The 26741-nt window shown below is 35.4% G+C and overlaps 1 protein-coding gene across 1 annotated transcript in view; it reads left to right on the top strand.

Annotated features, from left to right (window-relative positions):
* The window catches only part of TRPC4 (transient receptor potential cation channel subfamily C member 4), a 199962-nt gene that overhangs the window by 48877 nt on the left and 124344 nt on the right, over positions 1-26741 (top strand). The window contains exon 2 of the mRNA XM_043577686.1: positions 6807-7211. Coding sequence (XP_043433621.1) covers positions 6834-7211 — 378 coding nt within the window. The 5' untranslated portion in view covers positions 6807-6833. The remainder of the gene's footprint in view (positions 1-6806; positions 7212-26741) is intronic.

Raw genomic sequence — 26741 nt, 5'->3', positions numbered from 1 at the left:
TGTCACAGAGAGGCCACCCTTGACCACCCTACCTCATGCAGCTCTCCATCTCTTCTTCCCCTGTGCCATGCTTCTCCATAGCCTCTCACCATTTATTTCCATTATAACCTTGACAAAATTGTAATTATTCAGTTTGCACCTTTGCTTTTTTAAATTTCTGTGGATCCTCTTCCACGGATCATAAGCTCTATGAGTACAAAGATTTTGGCTTTCATTCACGATGGTATTGCCAATGTTTGACATATGGATGTCTTCTATACAGTAAATAAGAAAAGTTCTAAATCTAAGAGGTCCACAGAGTTTATAAAGACCCATAAAAAAACACCATATAACCCCTCTTTAGGAGGAAGGGAAGAAAAATCCTCAAGGCTATGATACTTCACAGGAGTTTTTAAAACTTGGCAGGAGTTACCAGACGCTCAAGGGAAGGAAAGGTATTCCTGTTGTAAAGAACAGTATGAGAAAATGCCTAGAGCTTTAGTAGCCACAAGTAGTTTGTCAATGTGAAATACGGTTTTCCAAGAGCAGTCTTGGGAAATACATACAAGAAGGCATTTAGAAACCAGATCACGAGAGTCCAATATTCTGTAATAAGTTAGTATGTTTTCCTGTGAGTGATTATCAGTCATTTATGAGTTATAAGTAAGAGAGTGACTTGATAAGATTTACATTTTAGCATGATTAGGTCTCTGACATTGTGGAGGCTAGAGAGGATGCAAGAATAACATCAGTGAGATGATTTGGAAGGATATTGGTGTAGCCAATAATAATGAGGAGATAAAGTCAGTCAGCATTACACACAGGAAATGCTATACTGCAGTTGAAATATGGCCAGTAAGATTTAAGAAATGATCCTTAACATGATTTAATGTTAGTCACTTTACATTTAAATAGTCACATGTGACTACTGGCTACCATACTGGACAGCATGTGTCTAGAACTTTAGAGAGGTATGGCCTGGGAACACGGATTTTAGAACATACTGAAAACATAACAGCATACTTTAAAAACATATATGGGTTTTATGGAACATTTTGAATAATGAGTAACAGATGAAAATTGCTAATGGGAGTGACAAATGGAGAAAAGAGCCATGGGCAGAACCCTGGTATTAACAACATTTAGGCTTTAGATGGAAGGAAAACAAGCTGGGGGACTACGGAGAGAGATCACGTGTAGGCAGAAGGTAGGACATTACAGAAGAGCATCAGAGAACTCAAGGGGAGGCACATCTTATTTAGAAAGGCTGCTGGAAAGCCAAGTATCATGTGGCCTGAAAAGCATCAAAATGAATCTGGCAATTAGCAGGACATGATTGACTTTAAGGAAAATATTTATTCCACGATGGCAATAAGTACTATCTTAGGGAGAGTAAATGAGCGAATGAGAGATAAGGTTAAACTTTATAAAATAAAGAAAATCAGAGATGAGAGAGAGATAATTGCCAAAGATCATTAGAATTTTAAAATAACTAAGTGAAAGGGGCGCCTCTTGGTTCAGTCTGTCAAGCATCCTTGATTTCGGCTCAGGTCATGATCCCAGGGTTGTCCGATCGAGTCCCGTATTAGACTCCACGCTGAGTGTGGAGCCTGTCTGGGATTCCCTCTCTCTCTCCCTCTGCTCCTCTCCCCTACTTGTGCTCTCTCTCTCTCTCTCTCAAATAAATAAAATGAAAAAAATTAACAAATAAATACAGAGAAAACATTTACACCTACTTTAAAAAATACCTTTCTGAAAATTAGGTACCTGTATATATCTGAGTTCAGTATGCAGAGAAAAGTTTAAGGTCTGAAAGAAGGAAGGGGCTGATGTAAGGTTTTAGAGAAGTGGCAATGACTGAAAACTCCTCAGGCAGCGGGATTCGCAGCCTGAGCAAAGAGAGAGAGAGCATCCTTTCCTCTGAAATTGGAGGGAAAAACAGGAATATGTCAATGCACATTCTAACTCTCAGGGTGGAAATTCAAACTCTGACAGCTATATATACTTTCTAAAACATGTTTTCTAAATCCCATGAGATAAAAATCAAGATAAATAACTTTTTTTTTTTGCCCTGCAAATGCATTCTCCTAGGTACTGTTTTGTTTTGTTTTTAAATAGGAATATTTAGGGTTTAGTTTTAAGTTTGGTACTTGTTAAATCATAAGGGGCTTCCATTTTAAACATAAGCATAATCCCAACTTCCTCCTTTAAAATCTTAGGGTGTTGTAATGTTTAGTTAGTAAAGTGTTTTTCTTTTCATAAGGTAATATAGCATGAACTTCTTGAAATTCACAGAAATATCCTTAAAACCTTTCAGAAGAATTTGGTAGTCAGTGTGCTTTTACAACATCAAAACAAGAGTCACTTGGGTTTTGGTCAGGCTAAGTCACAAAACATTTCAGTGAATTATGTGGCACTTTTGGTACAAGACTTACAGCTACTGAAATGTTCACGTGGTATCTTGCCTGAAGACAGTAGGAACAGGTCTGGAATTCAAAGTGGTACCAAAGATTAGAGCATTTGGTGTTTATGTGGAGTGTGTATTATATCAAAGATTATAGAGATAATGTACTATAACAATAGCCAAAAATAAAAATCTGAATTGGATCAAATGTCAGTAAATTATCTGAGAAAATGTTATTTCATACCAGAGTCCAGAAAAAGTACAAAAGCAACTTAAATATATGTAGTAGTACCCTAACAAAAAAATGGGAGTCAGATTTCTCATGGTGTGATGAAGTCAACCTGTAAACATGAATGCTTTGACAGTAACCTAGGGAATAAAAAACTACATATATATATATATATATATATGCATATTTATGTGTATATATGCATATATACATATATAATATATATAATTTAAAAATATAATTTATATATATATATATATATGTGGAACTTTTCTTTTAACTTTAATGATTTCTGCTCAAGAGTGGAGATTTCTGTATTCTGCATATTTTCTTTCCTTTGTGTTGTTTGGAAGCGCACTGTTCTTTCCACCCAGTAACTAAGTCCATCCTCTAGGGAATATGCTTTCTGATCCATGTAAATATTGGAACTTTTCTTTTTCTGTATATCATTATGTTGCTTAGGTAATTGTGGTTCTCATATCTAGTGACAATTTTTTTTTTTTAATTTCTCTTGGGATTGATGACAATCTACCTTTTTGATGGTTTTAATTCCCAACGCATTTACAGAAAATAAAATTTCAGTTAATTAAAAATTCACATTGCAGAATTTGAGGGTTTTTCCCCCATCACTTCCCATCTCTCTTCTGAGTCTTTGAAACATAACAATGAAACATTCATTTCACTTCTGGAATGTGTGTTCTACAGGGGGCATTGAAATCAAAGAATCTGTTCAGTTCTGTGATTTCATGGGGGAAAACATCTTCTCCTTTCCAGAAAGTTCGTTCTGAAAGTTCAAGACCAGGAACAGGCATTGATTCACACGCTTTAGGTCAGGATCTTTGCTGTACTGAGCCTCCTGTTCTTCTACAGACTTTCTATCCAGTAGCAATTCCATAGTTGCTGATAAATGTGTCAATTCAGGAACTCCATCAGCCTTATCAGCACCTTACACTCACTGTTACATCCGTCTATCACAGTTTCCAAAAGTTAAACTTGATTTTTGTCCTTTTATTAGTATCCCTGCAACTCAAATAATCCAAGACTTGTCTAAAGTCTATGTACTGAAAAGTTACATAATCTTCCTCACTCTTCTAAAGTCTTAACCAGAATTGTTTTATGTGTGTGTGTTTTGCAATTCATTGTAAATAATTAAATTTCATTTATTGAATGTATTTAAAATTTTAATATATTTAAATTCCGTCTATCTTTCTCTATGTGAGGTCTTTGTTTCAAACCCAAGAAACTAAAAGACGACAATACTGTTAATAGATCTTTTTCAGCGCTGACACTGATTCTTCTTACTCATTCCTTTGATAGTGTTGTTTGCCCCCCTTTATGGATGGAGAAACAGGTAACCGAATGTAACGTCTCATACCAAGTTCACATTTGAACACAGTGTTCATTCACTAGAATATGTCTTCCTTTCAGGGCAGTATCATGTCTTAACCCGTCCTTATGGAGTTTACATTTATGGCAATTATCTGGATTAAATGAAATAGATTTTAATAAATCTAATTTCTCATTATCTGTTCTCCTCTCCCCCAATTTCTCCAGTACCTTCTCTGTTGTTCACCAGTCTCTTCATTGTCACTGACATCCTGAGCTTTGGGAGGTAGTTATGCTCACCACCAACCACCAACACACCCCATCCTGTGCTTTAAAAGCGAGAAGTCAAATGCTATTTACTATCTAATTATTTTTGGTAATGTTTATTTATTTATTTTGAGAGATACAAAGAAAGAGGCAGAGAGAGAGAATCCCAAACAAGCTCTATGCTGTCAGCACAGAGCCTGATGCAGGGTTCGATCGCACGAACCTTGAGATGACCTGAGTCCAAATCAAGAGTCATTCGCTGTTAAGCCACCCAGGCCCCTCCACTATCTAATTATTTGATATAATCACTAATAAAATAGAGTTAATACAATAAAATAAAATAAAAATATTCCATTCTCTAGGGTGATTTTTAATCTTGACTGAGTAACAATTCAGACAAAGTTCTGCAAAGTGTGTGTGTGTGTGTGTGTGTGTGTGTATTTTCATATCTTCTTTTAACCTGTACTTTCAGTAAGTTACTTTGAAACATTAGTCTTAAGCAAAACAACTATTGGTGGCAAAGCTTGAATTCAGTTCTATAAAGGAATGTTTATGTATTTTTCCAAGAGTCTGGAGTAAGAACAAAGTAAGCAAATAAACAAAGTGAGCATTGAAATGGAATATTAGTGCCACTTATTATCATTATGAAGCATTTATGTTGTAGTCCTGGTAAAATTACAATGTGAAAACCATTGACATTGATTCCACACACTCTTACTGATGCTAACATGGATTGGGAGGGAAGTGCTGGCATTTGGGATCAGAAAGTTATAATGAGATATGTAGGATCGTAATAATCTTGATTTATTGTAGTTTTATTTATGCTAGAAAATTAAATTGTCCTTGTTATCCCATAATATAAATTTATAAATTCTATCCCATGATTCTAGTGAGTTAAAACATCTCCAAATACTGGGGACCTCCAAATACCAAGCTTGAAGCTTGATTATAATTTGCACACCTAAAAGTAATAGAGTTGAAAATTTTCCTCTGAAAAATTAACATTACCATTTAAAGAACTCACAATACCCCCTGTCTGAAATTGCAGAAGTGAGTGTATATTATGCTGTAGAGTTGGTCATTATACATTTAAAACACCAAGGCTAATAAAATGTGAAATATTTGAGAAAGATATTCTGGCTTATGAGATTCTTACATTTGCTTCATCTATGAAAGGGCCTTAATAAGATACTAAACCTAATGTCAGAAAGGAACAAATTAGGAAATAAAAGTTGTGTGTATTATATGCTGAACCTCAATATTTGAGAAATTGTGATTAATAATCTGAAACATCAAAAAGTGAAACTTAACTACTTGATAACGGAAATTCCTATTAAATTGAGGTAGCATGCAAATGATGCATAATTTCCCAAATTGAAAACATTCCATTAAATGTAATCACATTTGCTCATTCAATACATGTTTAATCTACCTTTAAAGTATTATTCAAATCAGGTTAATTTACTCATAAAATGATTAGGTCTAAAAAGATCAATTAAGATGACTATGCATGTTCAGGTACCCAGAATCCCCCATTAATTTTAATTTAATAGTAAATGTATGTAAATAAACATGTAGGTTGAATATAAATGACATAGAATAATAAAATAGTTCAGATCATAAGTATGAAATCAGGAGCTAATAGCAATAAAAAATTTTTAAAAACATAATAGATTTTTCTGCAAGTTTGTATCAGTAGGGTAATACTAAATCAATATAATTGCTAGTGACTTCGTTCTTGTTAATCTATCTTAAGATGATCTTTATTTAAAATAATTCCTTCATCTTCAACTGTATCTTTACTATAACTTCCAAATAATACATTATATAATGAAAATATTTCTGTCTTGTGGTTTATTGTTTCATGATATCAAGGTAATAGAATTCAGAAAATAGCATTTTCATAATAAACTTTCTCTACATGAACATTTCTAAATTCTTCGTTTGGGAAATTGCTTAGACTCACCTTGATCATTAATGTCATCAATACATATTCATTCCCCTCAAGTGAATTCACTTACAAAGGGGATAAACAGTTATACTCATCAGGCTCAGTATGATATTTCATTGATATTGATATCATCAATTCATATTAACTTTGATGTCAGTACTTAATGACATTAAGAATAGATACATTACAAATGAAAAGCATTTTACTAAGATAGTGATATTTCATAATTTCAATAGCATCTATATGTTTAGCAAAATTGATAGTGAAGGATACATTTGAATATCCCTGGTTCCTTTTTAGGACCTCAAAGATACAACCTTTAAGTTTCAGGGTTCTCTGTTAAAAACTGTATATATTTACGATAAATTTTGTAAATAATTTCCAAAAATTACAGGTACCTCCTCATGACAGTTGCCACTTTTAAAGTAACTTTTCCAATTTTTTATTCCTTTTAGATTGGGACTTTGTAACTTGCATTTCTAGATAACTGAATAAGTATTAAGCCTATTTGCATTGTTTAAGGAGAAAAAAATCGATTACAGAATGATGGTATAATTGTTGTTATTGGCATTACAGTTAGTTGTTAAGTGTGACACATACTGATTAAACACTAATCCTTGTGTTTTTTGGGGTTCTGTTTGCACTTTCAGAGACAAGGAAATAGCATGGCATGAAACATGGCTCAGTTCTATTACAAAAGAAATGTGAATGCCCCCTACAGAGATCGCATCCCTCTAAGGATAGTCCGAGCGGAATCCGAACTCTCACCATCAGAAAAAGCCTACTTAAATGCTGTGGAAAAGGGAGATTATGCAAGTGTCAAGAAATCCCTGGAGGAAGCCGAAATTTATTTTAAAATCAATATTAATTGCATTGATCCTCTTGGAAGAACTGCTCTCCTCATTGCAATTGAAAATGAGAACTTGGAGCTCATCGAACTACTTTTAAGCTTTAATGTCTATGTTGGAGATGCTCTATTACACGCTATTAGGAAAGAAGTTGTTGGAGCTGTTGAGCTGTTACTGAATCACAAAAAGCCCAGTGGAGAAAAACAGGTATGTGCAAAAGCACCATTTTCAATATATTTTACTTGCAGAAGGTTTCTGTGGATGTTAAAATTCTCCCCAGATTTTAAGAATTACAAGAATTGAAGTCAGAACTATTGTGATAGATAATTACTGGTAGATACACACTTACTACCCACCAACAGTCACCAGCACCTGCACCCCCTGCTTGGCAAATCAGACCTCGAGTGAGAACAAAAGCAAAACAAAATGGCCTGTGTTGGCTTCCCTTACACTGGAAACATTTCTATGTAATGCTCAGCCTAGAATGCTGTTGGGGCTCACTCTGTGTGTGTGGCTATTTTTCCTCTTTCATTTTTCAACATTCTACAGCAACCGGCTGAATTCTTTTTGCTCTTTTCCTGTTTAATTTGTTTGCCTATTCTGGGACTCTGCATCTTACTGCAAAAGTGAATTCTATCACTTAATTTTGATACTGTTCATTAGCAAACTCTAGTGGATTCTTTTAAATTGAGGCAAATTAAAAAAAAAAAAGGATTGTTAGAAAATAACTAAACTCTGACTATAGGCTTAACTGTATTAAATTTACCAATGCCAAAGTGTAGCTATATCTTAGTGTCATCAGTAGAAAATAAACTAAAAAGGCACACAATTCTATATACAATTTGTGGGGTGTTTTTTTCCCTATCTTCCTATTTTTTGTTGTTTGGGTTTTGTTTTGTTTGTTTGTTTGTTTGTTTGTTTTAACAGCTAAGGAAGTGAAGAAATCATGACAGAAACAAATAAGAAATCTGCTTTTCTCTGTCTAGATTCTTCCCTTTGTCACTGCCCTGTATCTGAATTGTCTGTCTGATCCTTTTCCCTCTCACACTGAACTCTTCACTTCCCTGCATCAAGTCTAATAGACTAATTGCAAAGACATTGCACAAACTGTAGTGACTCAAAATGTGTCTTTTAAAGTAAAATCTTAAAACGTGTGTTATTACACTCTAGCGATTTCTGCCGTATTGGATAATGCACAAGCTCTGCCAATGATAGACTGTTAGGAGATGTTACATTCTTTTAAAGCAAGTTCTGCTGTGGCTACTGTTATTTCTGCTCTCCTGGAGGACTTTTATCAGGATGCTCGCCATTATTTGCAGAAAACTTCATGGCTGGAAAAAGGTCTTGCTGTGTTCTATGGTCCGTTTTTATGCATGCCCACCACTCCCCCTCGGCTGAACCTAAGCTTCATAAAGCCACACTCCACAAGGACCATACTTCTCGGCTTGTTGGGTTACTGGCTTTTTGTTGTCTGTTTCATATCCAATTGTTTGTGTGTTCCCTTTCCATCAGACTGCTAACATTTTACTGGTAGAAAATTCACTTGTTTCGTCTCTCCTTTCGTCTGTCCTTTCACCTGGACAGAAGTGGGCAGGTAATGGTAACACCTAAAGATATATGTTATATCCCAGGTTTTTACCACTAAGAGAGTGCAGGACACAACTAGGAGGAGTGAGTAGAAGTCTGTTTTCATCTGTGTAAGTTCAGATACTACTTCTTCAGTCACCCCGTGATTTTGAAATTCCTTCTGCAATCATAGCCTATCGTTTCTAATAACAATGGCCTTATATTGTACACCCTCTTGTTTTTGGTCTATATAGGCGACCATAAGAGAGGTGTCACGACGGTGGTCTGGATCTTTTTTTTTTTTTTTAATGGTTTAACTTTTTTTTGGGGTGGGGGATCATTGTAAATTGCAACAAATCTATTGAACAAAACTGTCCTTAAATGCATTCTTTACATTTATTACTAAATAACCTTAGTGCTGTTTTTTAGAGAACACTGGCCATACATTTCAGTGTCTCTTTAGCAAATGACATTTGTTCTGGCCAGAGTAATTTGGTGTCTGGAGAAGATATCTGCTATTATGAGAGTGTTTGTTGGAAGATATTCAACTTCTGAGCTAAACTAGTCTCACAAGTAGGTCCTGGCTCCTTCCAGGCACTTGATCTGAACCCTGATTATTAACAAAAGGCAGTAAAGGTTTGCAGTGTGCCAGGAGTCAGAAATATTCCAGGCCATGTGTTTCTGGAAGATTTCTCTTGTATCTGTTTGCTGGCCAAGAATTTTCCTTTTCTATTTGTACATTCTAGAATTCCTCCTGGGTGAAGGCACTGAGAATAAACAAAAAAATTGTATCTTTTTGTTTGAACTTTGTAATTTTGAAAGAGCAAATCCAACCTACCCCTAGAGTTCCTGGTACATTGTACAATGAAAGTGAGGTTGTGAGAACATAAAATGTATACAATGTAGCACGCAAAAGATGTTGTCCAGGCTGGGGGGTTGGGGATAGTAAATCCCTTTAGAGCTTGGCTGTTTATCTGTGATTTACTTAGATACTACATCTCTTAGGTACAGCCAACATCTTTTGGAATAACAGCCTCCATAAATCAGTGTGTTGTATGTAGCAAATATGTTCTTGACAGGAATCCTTTCTCTTATAAATTGTAATTGCTTAGATGATTCTTATGATTGTTGTAAGCCATTTTGTGTATCATTATAATCTGTCTAATTTCTAGTCTCATGGTTATCCCCCCAAAGACTCTGGAACACATTGCCATTAATTCTGTTGAGGTCACTAAAGCCAAATGTTAATACTATTGAAAACAATAGTATCCAACTAGGCAAAAAAAAAAGATAAATTTGTCCTAAAATGGGTCAAGAAAGAGTATATAATATAAAAATTATACAAATATGATTATTAGAACACTTACTTAAGAACTTAAAATGTGACAGATGTGGATTAGAAAATATATTCTTCTTTTGTAAGTTTTTCACAGATTAATTTCTTTCTCTGGAAAAAGATGCAGTGTGTGATGGCATCCTGAAGTCATAGGGGCCATGAGATTTTTAGATTAGTTTGTGTACATTCACCAGGGAACAATTTATAATTTGCATACGCCTACTCTGCCTCGTGTTGTTGTCCTGGGCGCTAGGGAGCAGACATTGTCCCCGTTCTTTGGAGTCTTAAGATCTAGTTGTGAAAAGAAACAGGAAAATATCACGGGGATATGAAAAAAAGATCATGACAATGGAAAAGATGAAGGAGGAATAAATCCTCAGGTAATGATGAATTCTACTGACTGGATTTGGTAAATACAAACTATTAGTGGGTAGAGGGCATAAGGGGGCAGGAGAAGGGCCTGAAGAAGAAGGAGGGGGTGTTCAAGGATATATACCTGGGAAAAGTTAACAGCATTCACTGGGATAGAGACTATGGGACATAGTCTATGGAACCTGATTGGATATACTCGGTTTTTATTTTCTTGAAATTGACATCTAGGAGGCAATTTGAAATTTTGGACTTAAGAAAGGGGTCTAGGGTTGGTACATAGATGATAGTGAGGACATTGAGACAAATAAAGTCATCTCTCTTCCTATTGCTCTGACATTGATTTTCTCTTCTTGCCTTTATAAATTGTTTAAATGCTTGTGGTTATTAGCCTGTTAAAAGATTGTCTCAATGCAGCATCTAATGAAGATGTTTCAGTTGTGCTAGATAAATAGATGGGCACAGATCATTAAATATTTCCTTCCATATTTAATGTAGACCGACATTAACCAGGGTATTGAGTTCTAATGCTTTGTTTTTATTTTATTATCACAAAGTATAAAGAGTAATACTTAATTTCTTTCATCTAGTAGACAGCATAGAGAATGTGTGGTTCTCTACACTAAGCAAGAAGACGGAACGTTATGTGTTCTCATGTAGACTGCTCCCTTGCTACAACTACTCTGATATTCTCTGGTAATTTTATTGGACTTTTCTTTAACCTTCTGAGTACCTTACTTCTCTGCAGGGAATAATTGAGAGTGACTTTTTAGCCCCGTTTTGAGCCAATTGATTGGTTACTTGACTTTTAATTATCTCTAGCAGACCTTTCTCTTTGACGTCATCTAAGGCCAGATTCAAGGCCACACTCAATTACACTTTCAACTGCTTCAGTAAACGTTTATCAGAAACAGAGCTTTCTCTTCCATTCTTCACTTACAAAGTGGTTCTCAGTATTCAGCATCATTAGAATCACTGCAAGGGTTTAATAAAACACAGACTGCTGGATCCCACCCCAAGAGTCTCTGATCCAGCAGGTCTGGAATGAGACCCTGGAACTTATATTTCCAACAAGTACTCAGGTGATAATAATGCTGCTGGTCTGGAGACAGCACTGTAAGAACCACTGACTTAGAGGAAGTGGAAAGTTAGAAAATGCCTGGGGTTGTATATCGTATGTTAGGTATTGAACTCTACTGTGCCAAACTGGGTTTCAGGAGATTTAAATTAATGTCCTTAAATACTAATGATTATGTGATATTTAATATATGAGAGTCTCCCAGGTTCACTAATATGTTTATTATATTTTTCCCTTCTTTGGGAAAAAAAATTTTTCCTAAACATTACTGATTAGTTCAACAGTTAAGCCTGGAGTACTTCAGTTGAAGAAATTTGTTTTAGAGCTCTACTAAAAAGAATATCAGATTTTATAACTTTGGGAGATCTTGGAGATTATCTAACCCAATCACTTCATTTTACAAAAGAGGGAAAGACGTTCCCAGTATGTACCCATAGTACATACCCATGTGTACCTATGCCAGGTTCATAGCTGGCAATGAACTTTGAGATAGTCTGAATGATGATGGTGAAAATAAAAATAATAATTATAAAAACAGTAATAATGCTAGACAATATTCATCAAGCCTGTCACTATGCCCAGAACTGTGGTAAGAGTTTTGTATGAAGGTAGGTAGGTGCTATTGTTATCCCCCTTTATAGATGGAGAAATGAAGGAATAAAAAGGTAAAATTGACATGTTCCAGATCACAAAAGCAGGAAATATCAGTGCTGGAACTCAGGAGTCATGAAAGATAACTATATGCTTCCCAGTTATAGGCACTACAACAATTTGAATGGGAATCATTTACATCATTAATTATCCTAGTTTGGGATATGAGTTAGATAAATTTACAAGAGTCTCTAGATCTCTATACTCAGGCTGTGTCTCTATCTTGAATATTATAATATCATTTCTCATTTGGATGCTCAATAAATACTAAGGAATAACAAAGTCATTAGCAGCTATAAAGTGCTGGGAAGGAGCAGGGCTGAGGGATAGAGATGCTGACTTCCAGCCCCATTCACCACTCTCTAAGAGGACAGATCTCCCAATCATTCCGCACATTGGTTTTCTTGGCTGTTAATTAGAATCATAGTATTTATTTACTTGCTTCTTAAAGTCTGGTGGTGTTCAAATTGCATAAAGGTATTTTATAAGGTAACATATAATAACAGCATAATATACGGTTATTACGGTATTATGCCATAATCTGCCTTCTTGTTAACAAGTATATATGTTAATGACACAACATATGCAGCGAAGATGAAATTAAGCATTAGCAATTTACCCTCTAGAGTGCATGACTTTTTTTTTTCATTTGAAAAATGCAATCATCGAAACCCTACTCAGAGAGAGCAAAGGAGAATTTAATTCAGTTCACTCTTTGAACTTTCTACTTCAGTGCATGTAGAGGAACTTTTTAAAAATAGTTTCAGTAGATTTGCTAATACAACTTGTGACTTTAGAAACAGTGCCTATTATGCGATCTGAAAATCAGGGTCTGAAATAGGATATTGGCAGTAGTATGTTAATGCAAATATACATCCAACCCAAAATATGCCCCGCTGACTAAAAATAAAGAATAGTTTTCTCAGTTGATATCGGTACTAATATGTATATCTCTGGCTACTGGGCAGAGAACTTTATTCTTAAAAGAAATCTAAAATTCTCAGATAGAAACCATTTGCTTTCTCCCTCAGGACTATAGATACCCTGAAAAGTTGACTTTGAACTCTTGCATTAATTTTGTTTTCCTCATTGGGCTTTAGAACAAGTAATTTGCCTTCTTGCAGTCCCATGAACTTCAGTTGATGCCTGATAAAGGAAGATGTATGCTAAGACACTCCATGCCCTAGTCTTCAGAGCTGCCCCTTACAGAATGAACACATTTACCTTCCTCGGTAGTTAACCAATTGAGGTTACCCTTTCTATTTGTTTTTATTACAGCTTGGATATTGACAGCAAGTGAACCTACATATAAATGTAACTGTAATCTTAGGAATGATCAAAATTCAGGGAGAGCAAGATTGAGAGGAAAGTGGGCAAGAGAGAAATACAGTAAAGTATTAAAGACGTTCTCCCTCAAAAATACTTATTACCCTGTTGTGTGACATAGTAGATAACTCATCAATTATACTTTCTATTCTGATTTAGACTGTCAACAGAAAGGTTGTCTACAATATTGTCTGAATCTACCATTAGAACGAAAAAGCTGAAATTTATCCCCTAATATGTAAAGTAGTAACCAATTTGAAGTCTTTTTATGATGTAAAGTAGTAACCAATATAAAGTATTTTTATTAACAAGCACTTTGGAAGTCTAAAAATTAAATTGAGTCCTATTATTCCACAGCAGGGAGTTTGAAAGCTAATCTCACATGGAGCATAGATTGTGTTTAGTCAGCTGGCAAATGGCAATCATGAGAGATATGAATAATTCTGTCCCAAATAGAAGAATTTTTAAAACACAGACTATGGTGTACTGCTAATATGACAATGTAGCATAAGCTAACTGGTCATTCTGACTCATAAAATAATGCACCATTTAACTTCCATAGTTACATTGACATTTTATTCTTCTCGAGGACCAGCCAATTATAAATAATCCCTTTGAGCCACATGCCCCCACTCTTCCCTTTCAGCATACCACGCTTACTATGAAAGTCAAATAATCATCATCATCATTAAATATGTTTGGAACCCACAAGAGTAAAGGGCTTTTAGCCTTTTTCTAAAAATCAAGTGGGAGGGAAAAAAAACTCAAACAATTAAACAAAACTCCAAGCGTTGAGACATTTCCATTCCACCGTAAAGGTACACAAAATGGAGCCCTTATTCTCTGCTTTCGGACAGAGGGGTGAAATATAGTGAAGAGAATCGAGAGAGAGAGAGTTGGATATAAATCCTGTTTTATAATCTCAGGCAGATCCTTTAGGTTTTAGGGCCTTGACTTGCTCATACATAAAAGGAGGATTATAGTCCTTACTCAGCAAGTAGTTGGAAACATTAGTTAACACACTGAAGTACCTAGCATTAAGAGAGCTCAGTAAGTCCCTCCACCTTGGTACCATTAGATCATTTTATGTTTATTACATTTAATTTAACTTAATTAAAAATACGTATGTTCATTGAAGAGACTACATATTCCCCAAAGCAAATGCATTGTGAAGGGTTAGTGCTGGTATGAAGAGTGAGTTTATGTTAAAGTAAGAGAGGACTGAGGGGCGCCTGGGTGGCTCAGTCAGTTAAGCGTCTGACTTCGGCTCAGTTCATTGTCTTGTGGTTCATGGGTTCAAGCCCTGCACTGGGCTCTGTGCTCACAGCTCATGGCCTGGAGTCTGCTTCCAATTCTGTGTGTCCCTCACTCCCAGCCCCTCTCCCACTCGTACTCTGTTTCTGTCCCTCAAAAAATTAATAAAAATAACATTTTAAAAATTCAGAACTTATTTTAAAAATAAGAGAGATTGAAATTGATCTTTCAAATGTGAGTTTTGGTGAAAAGCTTTCTTTGGAGCCATTTTTATTAACCCCCCCCCTCAAATCCATTAAAAATGTTGTGATTAAATCTAAAAATAATAACATGATGTCTCAGTAAGTCATATATTCATTGACTTTAATTAATTACAGTGATTTGAAAAATTAATCACTAAGGAATAACAGTGAGTCATTTAACAATTATAATTAACCAAATAGATAAGGTGTCAATATCATTGGGAATTATAAAAAAAATATGATTAAAACTTCTCATAGCTGTTTTAAAAATACCTCCTTTTCCAACCTACTATATTTACTTATTCACTGGTAAGACGCAAGGTAAGTAAAATTTTATTGCTGTAATATCTGAAGCACAATAAAATGAGGATTTAAGTAGTGTGGAATTTTAAATGTTTAAGAACCAATTTTTCAAGCAGTTAGGAAGAAAGAGTACTCTCATTTTCATTACTACAATTTTTTTTCTTTCTGCAGTAATTTTCTAGATCAATTAACTTCTAGATATATCAATGTTCCAAGTCACTGTTGTTTGAATCATGTATTAGAAACACTTGACAACAATTCTAAACTGTGAGCCTGGAGCCTATGAGAGCCAGTTTACAGAATATAGCCTTGTGAGAGAATGCTCAAACCAACCCAGAAGGAATGGGTGGTTTTTGCAAGATAAGAAAAATTCATAATTGCAAATTTACCAGCTGAATCCACAGCTTTTCCCCCCCTTAAATGAGATCATGAGTGAGTGGAGTGGATTTAACTTTGCAGGAACCTCACCCCTCATGTGTAACCTAATTATGCCATTCCTCCTTGGTATCTGGATTTTCCTAGGGGAAGTAGATAGATTTGTTTGATTTGGAGATACAGGCTTACTTGTGAAGCAATTTTAGTATCATCAAATATAAGTGTGAATTTTGAATACAATAATACCATGATGAATAAAGTATAAATTAGAAATAATGATGCATTTATTTAGACTTTATGTTATGTGTATTACCCCCTGCTCAAAATGTCAGTGAATCCTCAGTTAGCAGTGTGTTGGATAATTTTCCTCAAAACCAATATGTAATTTGAGAAAGCAAATAGGTTCAGATGCATTGTAAATTTCTATTACATTTTACTATGGTGGTTGTAGATCAAAGAATAACCATACAAATTGTGAACAGTAATTGGGCATTTCAATGTACCAGGCATTCTCTTAAGACCATTTTACATTGTTGTCTTGTATATCAGGAAATTGAAGCTCAGAGAAGTTGAATAATTTTCCCAAGGGAGATCTGAGAGTTGGTTTTTCTGTTTTCATGGTCTTTACTCTTTCTGTGCCAAAGTGCCTGGTTACTTAGGCCATCAGATATCCAGCAAGCTCAGCCAGCCCATTAGAACATGGTGTAATCTAGGAGTACAACTTGATCTTTGAGCAACATAGAAAGATCTCTCTATGTCCTGACTCCAGAGAAGCATCCAGAAATTCCTTCATACCGGGGTCCTAATCCAATTTTAAATGCTTTGAAGTTAATGATTTAACAAAACTGGTTATATGATGTCCTCAATTCCCCCTAAATTATCACAGGAAAAGATCTGCAGTGAGGTTGCCTGGGTGGCTCAGTCAGTTAAGTGTCAGACTTTGGCTCTGGTCATGATCTCAAGTTTCTTGAGTTCGAGCCTTGCCTTGGGCTAGGCACTGACAGTGCGGAGCCTGCTGGGGATTCTCTGTCTCCTTCTCTCTCTCTGGCCCTCCCCCCTTGTTCTCTCTCTCTCTCTCTCTCTCTCTCTCTCTCTGTCTCACACACACACACACACACACACACACACATAAATACCTTAAAAATGATTGGCAGTAATGAGGGAGTAGTGCAAGTGCACTGAGAAATCTCTGGGAAGAGGTGAGAGGGGCATATTCACAGGAGTGTAGAAGATGACTAGTCAAGTAGCACCCATCACAGCTTCACCCTGTGCGTGGCCGGACACAGAGGTTGAGGGCTCAGAGATGAGCTTGTCTCTGAACCTGATGGTGGAGTGTGCAGAGATGGACCCCGCCTCCCAGACTGGAGGAAGTTATTTTGCAGACAACACAAATCCTTTTCCCCATTCATGTGTGAGACAAATTGTGAAACCCTGATGGAACAAAATGTCCCTCTCGTTTGCTACCATGATAGCTGCTTAAAATATTCATTCTGCTGCTTAAAATATTATGTTGAAAATATGTATCACTTTTCCCTTCTTGGTGAATTTCACAATACCCAGCAGTGTGTGTACATGTGTATACACACACACACACACACACAAACACACACATTTGTGTGTGCATACACACACACACACACACACACCTTTATAATAAAACTAATGGAAAATGGAACTGTTTTTCTTAAAATCATAGATAGTTGTTTAGGTTTGGAAGATATTCTAAAGGTTATCTGGTATAGTTCACCCTATGGTATTTATTATTTGTGCTAAGCCCAGGGAATATAGAATCACCATATTCTTCTTGATGTAGTATCACTGGCTTCTGCTCCTTCTTCAACTCCGCTGTAGCAGAGTGTCACAGACTGAGTCTGGAGTTCCCTCTTGTCCAGCAAGAGAGCAGACGTAGAATTGAATACGAGGGAGGCTACTGTCCAGGAGGAGACAAGAGCTCTGAACAGGGGTTTCGTCTCCATATTTATATTTATTGAGCTTACAAGATATTACCCACATGGTGAATGTGAAGAAAATGATCGTACATATGTGAACGTGGAGAAAACAATCAGACAGTAATCATTGACTTGTGTACGTGAGAAGCAAAGGGCCTGGGGGACAAGTGAAGTTTGTGATAGATGTACAGTTGTATATTGATGTCATATGGAAAGTAATTTCCTGAAGGTGATATAACAAGTTACTCGTGATCCCATTACAATATCTCGCTGGCACACCTCGGGTGCTTTCACCCCGTGGTGGCGGCTTTCTTCCCTGAATTTTTTCTAACCCATTTCTGTAAGTAGAATCTATTTCCCCACAGCAGAGCAACAGGAGAACAATTCAAGATGAAAAGACAGAATAAAGTTAGCAGAATGGTTTGGGTGAGCAAAGTTTCAATAAAGCAATCACGTATTTTCTCCTGGAGGGCTGTTATTTTTAAGGTTTGCTTGGCTGCCTACGGTGACCGAAATATTATTAAAATATGATCACAAAGTAAAAAACTTTAAAAAAGTATATGATCACAAAGAAACCCTTGACCTAAAGAAATCTAATCCAGCAATCAACTGCCACTTTGAAATAAATAAAAAGTAAATAATACATAATATGCATCCTCATCTATTTTGTTTTCTGTACAATATGGATTTTTGAATTGCTTTTACATCTGCAGTTTTGGGAAAGTAAAGGAATAGTGCCCCTAACGTTGAAGAAATACCCATTTGAGATTTTGCAAGACACAAATATTGAAGAAACTTAACATTAATGAAAGAAGGAACTAGTACCATTGTATTTCCAAAGTAAAGCATATAAATACTCAGTGGATTTGGGGAAGTCTAAAACACATTGTCATATGAGATGAATTTTTTTGTGTATGATATACTCTTCACTCTAAATGGAATCAAAATAAAATATTTTTGCTTTGTGCAGATACAACTATTAGTTCTACCTATGAAATGCTTAAATTTTTAAAAATTGTATTTGATAAGTTAAGTACATATTAAATGTTGCTAGCTCATACCTCTCTTGTATACTTTATTCTAGAATATCAGAACCCATTAATCCTTTATCATCTGAGGAACTTTGCTTCTTCTGGCCTGACTTTAAATTACCAGTCTTAGAAAAGTACACTTTAAGTATATTCCATTTAGTACTTTTCAGCCTAAACTTAATGCCTGACTTGCAGGTAGTATTCATTAAGTCAAATGTCCTAGAAGCACCTGTTTAGGATGAATTTTTCATTACCATACCATGTTCTACTTAACCGTGATCTAGGCTGCCTGATCCTCTGAACCAAAAAAAAAAAAAAAAAAGATTCTATGTCTAACTTTGAAATTAGGGGGAATTAAGGGGCATTCTGATATAATCCTCACCCCCACCACCTATACACACATACACACACTGACTCCTGGAAACATCACCTGGTACAGGTATGAGAAAAATGAAGCGTAGAGTTCAGGAAACTTGCCAAAAATTACTGAGAATATCTGTTCTTAAGCCAGGCTTAAAATTCAGGTTTTGTTTAGAAACAAATAGAAATATTGTCATACACATCACTTTAATTCTACCTTAAATATTTTGTGGAATAAGGAAACACATGCAAATATAAATAAATGTTTTAAGGCTTGTTTTGCATAAGAGGAAATATTCCATGGTTTGGAATCAGATGGAGAAGAATTCAAGTCCTACCTCCCTCCATCCCTTCCTGCTTGTGTGACCCAAGGGTGAGTTTTTAACATGAAGCAGAAAATGGTAATGGGTACCTCTCACAATTATTATGAGAATTAGAAATTGGAAATACTTCACATGAACTGCCTAATGTATTTACATTTGATGTAATATCATTATCATCATCATCATGCCCAAGAAGCATCATCATTCAAGAACCAAACATGCCAATTTGACCAATGTCTAAAGATTCACATTTGTATCCTATATCTAGGTTATGATGAGGTTTCAAAGATGCTGATGTAGATCACTGGAGTCAAACTTATTAAATTCTGGTAAGGAAATTTCTTGGGAAAGACTTCCTGGATATCCCCATAATGGTTAGGAGGGCTGTGAAGCTAGGAGAGGTTGGGTCGAGCCAAGAAGTTTGACCCTTATTTCAGAGAGGTCTAGAAGTCAGGAGAGAGGAAAAGGACCATGCTTATAAAACCACAATTAAGTCTAAATAAATATAAATAAGTTATTATATATCAAATAAAATGTAGTTTCACTCTGAATAAGGAAAAAGGAAAGGAAAAAATTATGATAGAGGAAAATGATCGGAGGTGATCCCTTAGAAGAATAAACAGATTTCCTTAGGGATATTTTAAGGGGTATGTTTTCAGAAGGCACTAAAATCTAACATTGTCAGATAAATGCAGGCTCTCTGCTTACCTAAGTCACTTGTCTCTTTTAATAGATGAAATAAAGCAGATCAAATTTGTTTTTGGCCACATTTAAGGAAAAGACTGCCATCTGGTGAATATTTGAGGCCGTTAAAAATATATGTAATAGTTTTAAACATCTGGTATGAACTTAAAAATTAGTTACATACTTTATTTTTTTTATTTTTTCAGTAGACTACAGTTTCTGCACTCTGCAGTATTAGCAGAGCTTTTGTTAAGAAACTATAAAATTATAAGTTTCCATGAAATTAGTTGATTTTTACCTGATTTTATTACCTGGTACAATTGCATCTTTTATAGGTCACCTAATTCAGATTAAAACTTACCAAAAAAAAAAAAAAAGCAAACAAACATTTATAAACCAGTATGATCTATACTTTTTGGATTATTTTTTTACTTTATAGCAAAATGACAAAAATGATATTTTTAGATGACTGTGATGCTAATACATTCCATTTGTTACAGAAAATCTGATCCAAAAGCAGGAGAAGGTCATTTTTCATACTGTAACTGGCTCTGTAGTGGGAGTCTGTTTTGACTTTAGCTCCTTCTGTATATTTCACCTGAGGCATGAGAAATGAGGAATTAATCCCCACTGTTTTCTTCTTCTAGTAAAATGCTGTCCCTCCATGTATCCTAATATATATCTATTTTTGACACATTTAAAATAGAGGTTAAGAATTCTCTTAGGTTGCTACAGAACTCATAAATTACTGAAGGTCTTTCTTACATCTCAAGATCCAAGTTCACTGCTAAAGGAACTCAGTGGAGGAAAGAAAAGAAATGATTCTTTCCCTTTACATGTGCCTTTTTCAACAACCAGTCAAAAATCTAAGTGGTATTTTCTTTAGTTGTGAGTGGAATAAAGACATCACTCCATTCAGAGGAGGAAGGACATCCATCACTTTCTCTCACCTAGACAGCCCTGCCCACATGGATGACATGACTTTTCTCATTAGCTTCACACTGTCAGTTTCCAGATTTTTCCCAAGTGTTAATTTAGTTATTTTTATGCAATCTCAGAGAAGAAGTTTTAAAAAACAAGTTATTTTGGTAGCACTGCTTAGTTTTATAGCTTTATTTTTAATCTTGAAAGACTAGGGTTTTATGGCCTTATCCTACCTAGATGCTTAGCGATACAAATAGATTGTGTGATATTGATAAAGCATGTTGTGTTCCAATTTAATTTGCTAATTCTTTTTAGTGAAGCTTTTTTTCTCTCTAATTTGTTTCATCATGTGATAACTACTATATACGTATAAAAACTCATACTGGCTGTTGATGTTGCATCTGAGTCTTTTACAACAAAGTCACTTTTCATTTTGTTGTTGTATGGGGATGGTCTTGGTAATTCACTTTTCTTCTCAAATTTATAAATACCAGTGTATTTCTTGGGGATAAACTACTGTCCCAACCAAATAAAATCCTGGTCTTATTTTCTTCTACCGGCTACATAATACTATGTACATCATTGGTATTAAGTAACAGTTTGTCAAATTGATGGTACATGGATGACTATGGCAGATTAAAAATCTCCATCATCACTCATGAAAATAAACTAACCAGAAAACAATCTGGCAAGATAAAATGGAACATCAAAGAGCTGCAAGCCTTAATTAAGGTAAAATACTCAGATCATTTTCAGAATGAAAACAAGATTATTAATATCTTTGTTATGAAATTTGCTGGGAGGATTTTTTTTTAATTTGGTCTCTGTTTCACCACAGTGCTCTGTAGGATTTTAAATGATGTATAGCATTCTGAGGAGCCTCACCACATCCTGAAAAGTCAAAAAGTCAAAGTTACATGTAAAGCATGCAGATTTACTTCCAGTGATTGCAATAATTCCCTAAAAGCCTGTAATTGTTAAAAAATTTTAAAGTACACTTCTAGAATATATAAATGCCATAATATTCTAGAATATATATATATATATATATATATATATATACATACATACATATATACATACGTATACAGAGAGAGAGACAGCTTCCAATTTTCTGGAATACATATATTCCATAATATATATATTTTCTTTCCTATATATATCTGTGTATGTGTACGTGCATACACACACGCGCACACACACACACATATATGTATATGTATATATATGGACAACATATATCTCTGGTCAGTGTGATTTAGGGTGCGTTTTTGTTTTCTTCTTTTGTACTTTTGACAAAAAAGTATTTCTTTGTACTTTTTGACAAAGTACTTCTTTTGTACTTTTGAAATAAGTACTTTCGACATTTTAAAAATCTTTAAGCAATAAGGATGTATAGCTATTGTAACAGGAAAAAGTCAATGCTTGTCTCAAAGATCATAATACTTGTGCACACCACCACAACAAAAGGCAGCCAATGGAAGGAAATTATTAAATATATGGGCAGGTTAGGTATAAATATAGAGTTGTTTCTTGGGAGTATTCAATTTTGCTATTCTAAAGATCAATGAAAGTGACATAAAATTTAGGAAACTTACACCCACTCGATAGGCCAATTCTTCTAGTATTCATAAATTAAATCTAAAATTGCATTTAGTATTCTTCAATTTAACTTCCCATTATTAACTGAAAAATTAAAACAATTGTAGTAATTATCTTTATCTTAATTTTTAAATATTATAGAAGTAAAGCTTATTTTCTTCTCCTTACATTGTAAATCACACCAACTCTGTCAAAGCACCTTCGTGTTAAGGTCACGGGATCCTGTGAGTCAACAGGCAGTCCCTTTAACTCTAAAAGTGAAGCTGGTGACGTGCTGGAGGCCATCACACCGACGGTGCAGGAGCCAAGGACACCTGGCTCCTCAGCCTTATCTCCTCTGCCCCTTTTAAGGCAATGCGTCCAGCCACACGCCCAGTTGTAACCAATCGCAACTGCCAGGCATTCAGACCTAGGACCCTGCAAGGCCCCGCTAACTTCCAGCCTCTCATGTCTTCTTAGCTTCAGCTGTTGGCTCCGTGTCCACTTTGCTTCCCCTCATTTACGGGAACCATTTTGGTTGCCTGTCTGGCATTTTGGACCAGCATGGTTTTTCACCAAGACACATGATCCACGTAATTCTGCTGCATGGCTCACTTGCCAAAAAAAGGCCTGTGTGGCATTTTTTAGGATCTTTCCTGTTTAATAGGTGCTGTGACTGAGAAGAGCCTCTGAGAGTGAATGTTCTGCTTGTAGCATAAATTCTTCAAACAAATTTAAGTATTAATAGCGTACGATGGTATATTGCCATATTAGATTGGTGAGACCTTACTCCTGTACTTCCACTTTCCTTCTATTTAACTTTTTTTTTTAATGTTTATTTATTTTTGAGAGAGAGAGAGTGAGACAGGGTGTGAGTGGGGGAGAGTCAGAGAGAGAAGGAGACACAGAATCTGAAGCGTGTTCCAGGCTCTGAGCTGGCAGCACAGAGCCGGTGGTGGAGCTTGAACCCACGAACTGTGAGATCAGACTTGAGCCCGAGGCATCTGAGCTGAAGTCAGACACCCAACCGACTGAGCCACCCTGGTGCCCCTCGATTTCCCTGTATTTAATATTCATCAGTCAAAGTGGATTAAGATATGAAGATTCAAGTCGTTTGGTCCTACATAACTGTCACCACGCCCCATCCAACCTGGAGGGCATCATCTACTGCTATATTCCCCAGGGTCCTAAGAGCCCCAGGCCACTTGACAATTACAGGCAAGCTTGATAATGTTTGTTTAAATTTAACAGAACCTAAGACATATTTTACTCCACGGAGCTTTCATTGGAACCTAAAATCACAGGACTTGACATTCATGTGCAGCACACTTTAAACAAAACTAAGGAAGAAAAATATAAAACAGAAAAAATGAAGACTAACCTTGGTGTGATTTGTAACCTCTGAAAGATTTGTTTCATTTCACAGTTATCTCTGTAATAATTTAATAGTATGTATTCCTTGGTGTATTTTGAATAAAACCATAAAATAAAAAATATATAGAAAAGTGGAACTTACAAAATGTGATCAAAATCAATAAAAATAATTTAAACACTAAATGATAAATCAGCAAAGGACAGTAAGGCAGTTATGTAGTCTTCTATATTTTATACTCCATTGATACTAGTGAGACAAGCACTTTTTATTTTTGCTGAAACTGAATCCTTTTGGAAAGCAATTAAGCGATGTTTAGCAAAAGCAGAACCAAAGAAGACCGATATTCGTATTTAATCCCTCATTCTTTCATGTATTCAAAAGGGATGCAATAAAGTAAATTACAGTGTATTTTTAATTAAAATCCTGTACAGTCATCACAGTGATATTTAATAGACTTAAAATCTATCAAGGGATAAACACACATAAAATAACAACTGAATTACACATGGACGAAATAAGTAATATTGCAATTAATTTAAAACATAGTGTATTAAATCTCTTATGAGGGCTAGGAGTTTGCATGTGAACAAGATTTTCTGAGCTTTCAAGTAAAGCAGACAGGTAGCCTTTACAAACCCCGGTGTGCATGTATAAAGTCTCATAGATTGGTGACCTATTTGGATGAATTAGTACTTGGGCTACACTGAAATTCTAGATTTCATTAGCGATATGAAACTAACAGTTAACCATTTTTATAGTAAAGATTCACACAGAAACTGAAACTTGGAAACATATTTGAAGTTAATATGATAGACAAAAAAAGGTTAATATATTTAAGAAAGAATGATGCAAGAAAACAGGTGAGTTCTACCACTCACAGAATATCATCTTATTCCAATCTTTCAAAAACATTTCTAATTCTATGAGACTCCTATAATTTTGGCATCAAAACCAGAAGAAGGCAGCATGAGAAAGGAATATTACGTCCCATCAAAAACATTATAAATGCAAAAATCTTCACCAATGTATTAGAAAAAGCCATACTGCCTTAACAAGCAAAGGAGAAGGAAATATATGACTGTCTCACTATGTGAAAAATTTAAAAAAAAACGATGTTTATGAACTAAACTATCGAGAAGTTAGTAATTATAACTCCCTGCTTACTCTAGCAATTAAACCTAGCCCAAGGTGGTGGTGATTTACACTTGCCATTTGTTTGATGGCTCCTTAGGAGTTGAAGCAGATTTTCCAGTTTTTCATCGAAGAGGCAAATAACACTAATTAGTTATTTATGATTTATCTGTAGCAGTGCACAAAAGGGATCACATGCCATCTTAGGAGATACCCAGCTTAAGTTTACAGTAACAGAAAGTGCATGTACAAAACTTTGATGTCCACACATGCAAAACCGTCCCGCTAGGAAAGGACTACTTTACCTTTCTGATGAATCAAGCACTATAACTGGGACTGCTTTTATGTGCGGAGAAGCAAATGTACGTGGCAAAACCGAACAAGACCGTTATCTGCTTTTTCTCCGAACAGTCTTAGCCTTGTCACATAACACTGGTCCCTTCCTGTTATTCCTTGATTTATAGATTTCAAGGTGCTTTCACTTTTCATCTGCACCACAATCCTCTGAGAGTTAACTTTGAAAACGCTTTGATATATATGTCTCCGGTTCTTATTGTAGATGAGAAATATCTTGAATAAATGTCCACATTTCAACATGGGAAAAGGGAAAGCAGAGAAGTTACCCACTTTGTCATTTGCACACAACTAAAACTGGTTGAGGCTGGATTTAATGCACATCTTCTTACTCTTGATGCCTAAGCAATTTTCAGAATCTCACAGCTGCCTTACATACCAGACAGATAATCTATCGATTACAAATTTAGAACTTGGAGTCAAGCTGCCTGGGTTTCCTTGTGACCATGAGCAATCTATTTAATGTCTTGAAGGCCTGTTGTCCTTTTTTGTAAAAAGTGGATAATAATAACAGCCACTTCCAAAAACAACTAAGATGAGGTATGAAGAGCTTCTAGCCCAGGATAAGGCACATGATAAGTTATTGCTCGTTAGTTATATACATGTTAGTTATTGCCTGTCTCACTATAATCAGACTCCAAGCATATTTTTATTAATAGTGTCAATGAGCTAAATTATTTTTGCCATATCTTTGTTCGTTTGGTCCAAATATGTATCATGGTTCTAAATAAATCTGTCGTCCAAGTTATTGTAGAATTATATTTACTGTGTGCTTCATGCCCTTACTCAAATCAATACAAACTATATCTATTTGCTGGTATTTTTAATTTAAAGTATACTTTAAATAGGCTCATAGTAAAAATATATAGCCAATAAAATGTAAAATGAATATTAACTCTAAAAAAGTAAAGATAGTTATTGATATTGCATTATTTATACTGGACATATCACTAACCGAGCTCAGGTAAAGTTGTAAGTAGTTTCAAGCCCTTCAAGGAGATGAGAGAATCGGAAATGGTGTAATATGCACCCCTTCCTTACTTTTCTTACAAACTCATTTTTTGAAAATGGCTCTTTCCCTCTTCTTGTAAAAAATTAATTGTAATACCTTCCCTTTACCCCACCTCCAAGCAAAGAGAACATGGCAGGTTAAAGACAGTTCAGTTTTGCAAAAGGGCATCAAAGACATGATGAGACCTAAGTTGGGTTTTGAATGTTTGGCAGAATTTGGTAAGTGGGAGGGAATAGGAGCCAAGACGAAAACCACAAATGGAACATTTGACGTTGGAATGATTAGATCATAGGTGACATTGGAATGATTAGATCATAGGCTGCATGCGAGGGTGGAGTTTAAAGTAGATTTTAATACACAAAGTTGGGTCTAACTACAGATATCTTTGTTTATCAAAAAGTAGTTAAGATACAAGTAGGTGATACCAAGGACAGTGTCTGATATAGAGTAGATTCTCAACTAACGTTTAAAGAACCTAAATAAGGAGACTTTATGTAAATAACTATGCTGCAG

Source organism: Prionailurus bengalensis, chromosome A1 (assembly GCF_016509475.1).
Source record: "Prionailurus bengalensis isolate Pbe53 chromosome A1, Fcat_Pben_1.1_paternal_pri, whole genome shotgun sequence".
Lineage (NCBI taxonomy): Eukaryota > Metazoa > Chordata > Mammalia > Carnivora > Felidae > Prionailurus > Prionailurus bengalensis.
The sequence above is the reverse complement of the archived record's forward strand: the minus strand, read 5'-3'. Positions and strand labels throughout refer to the sequence as shown.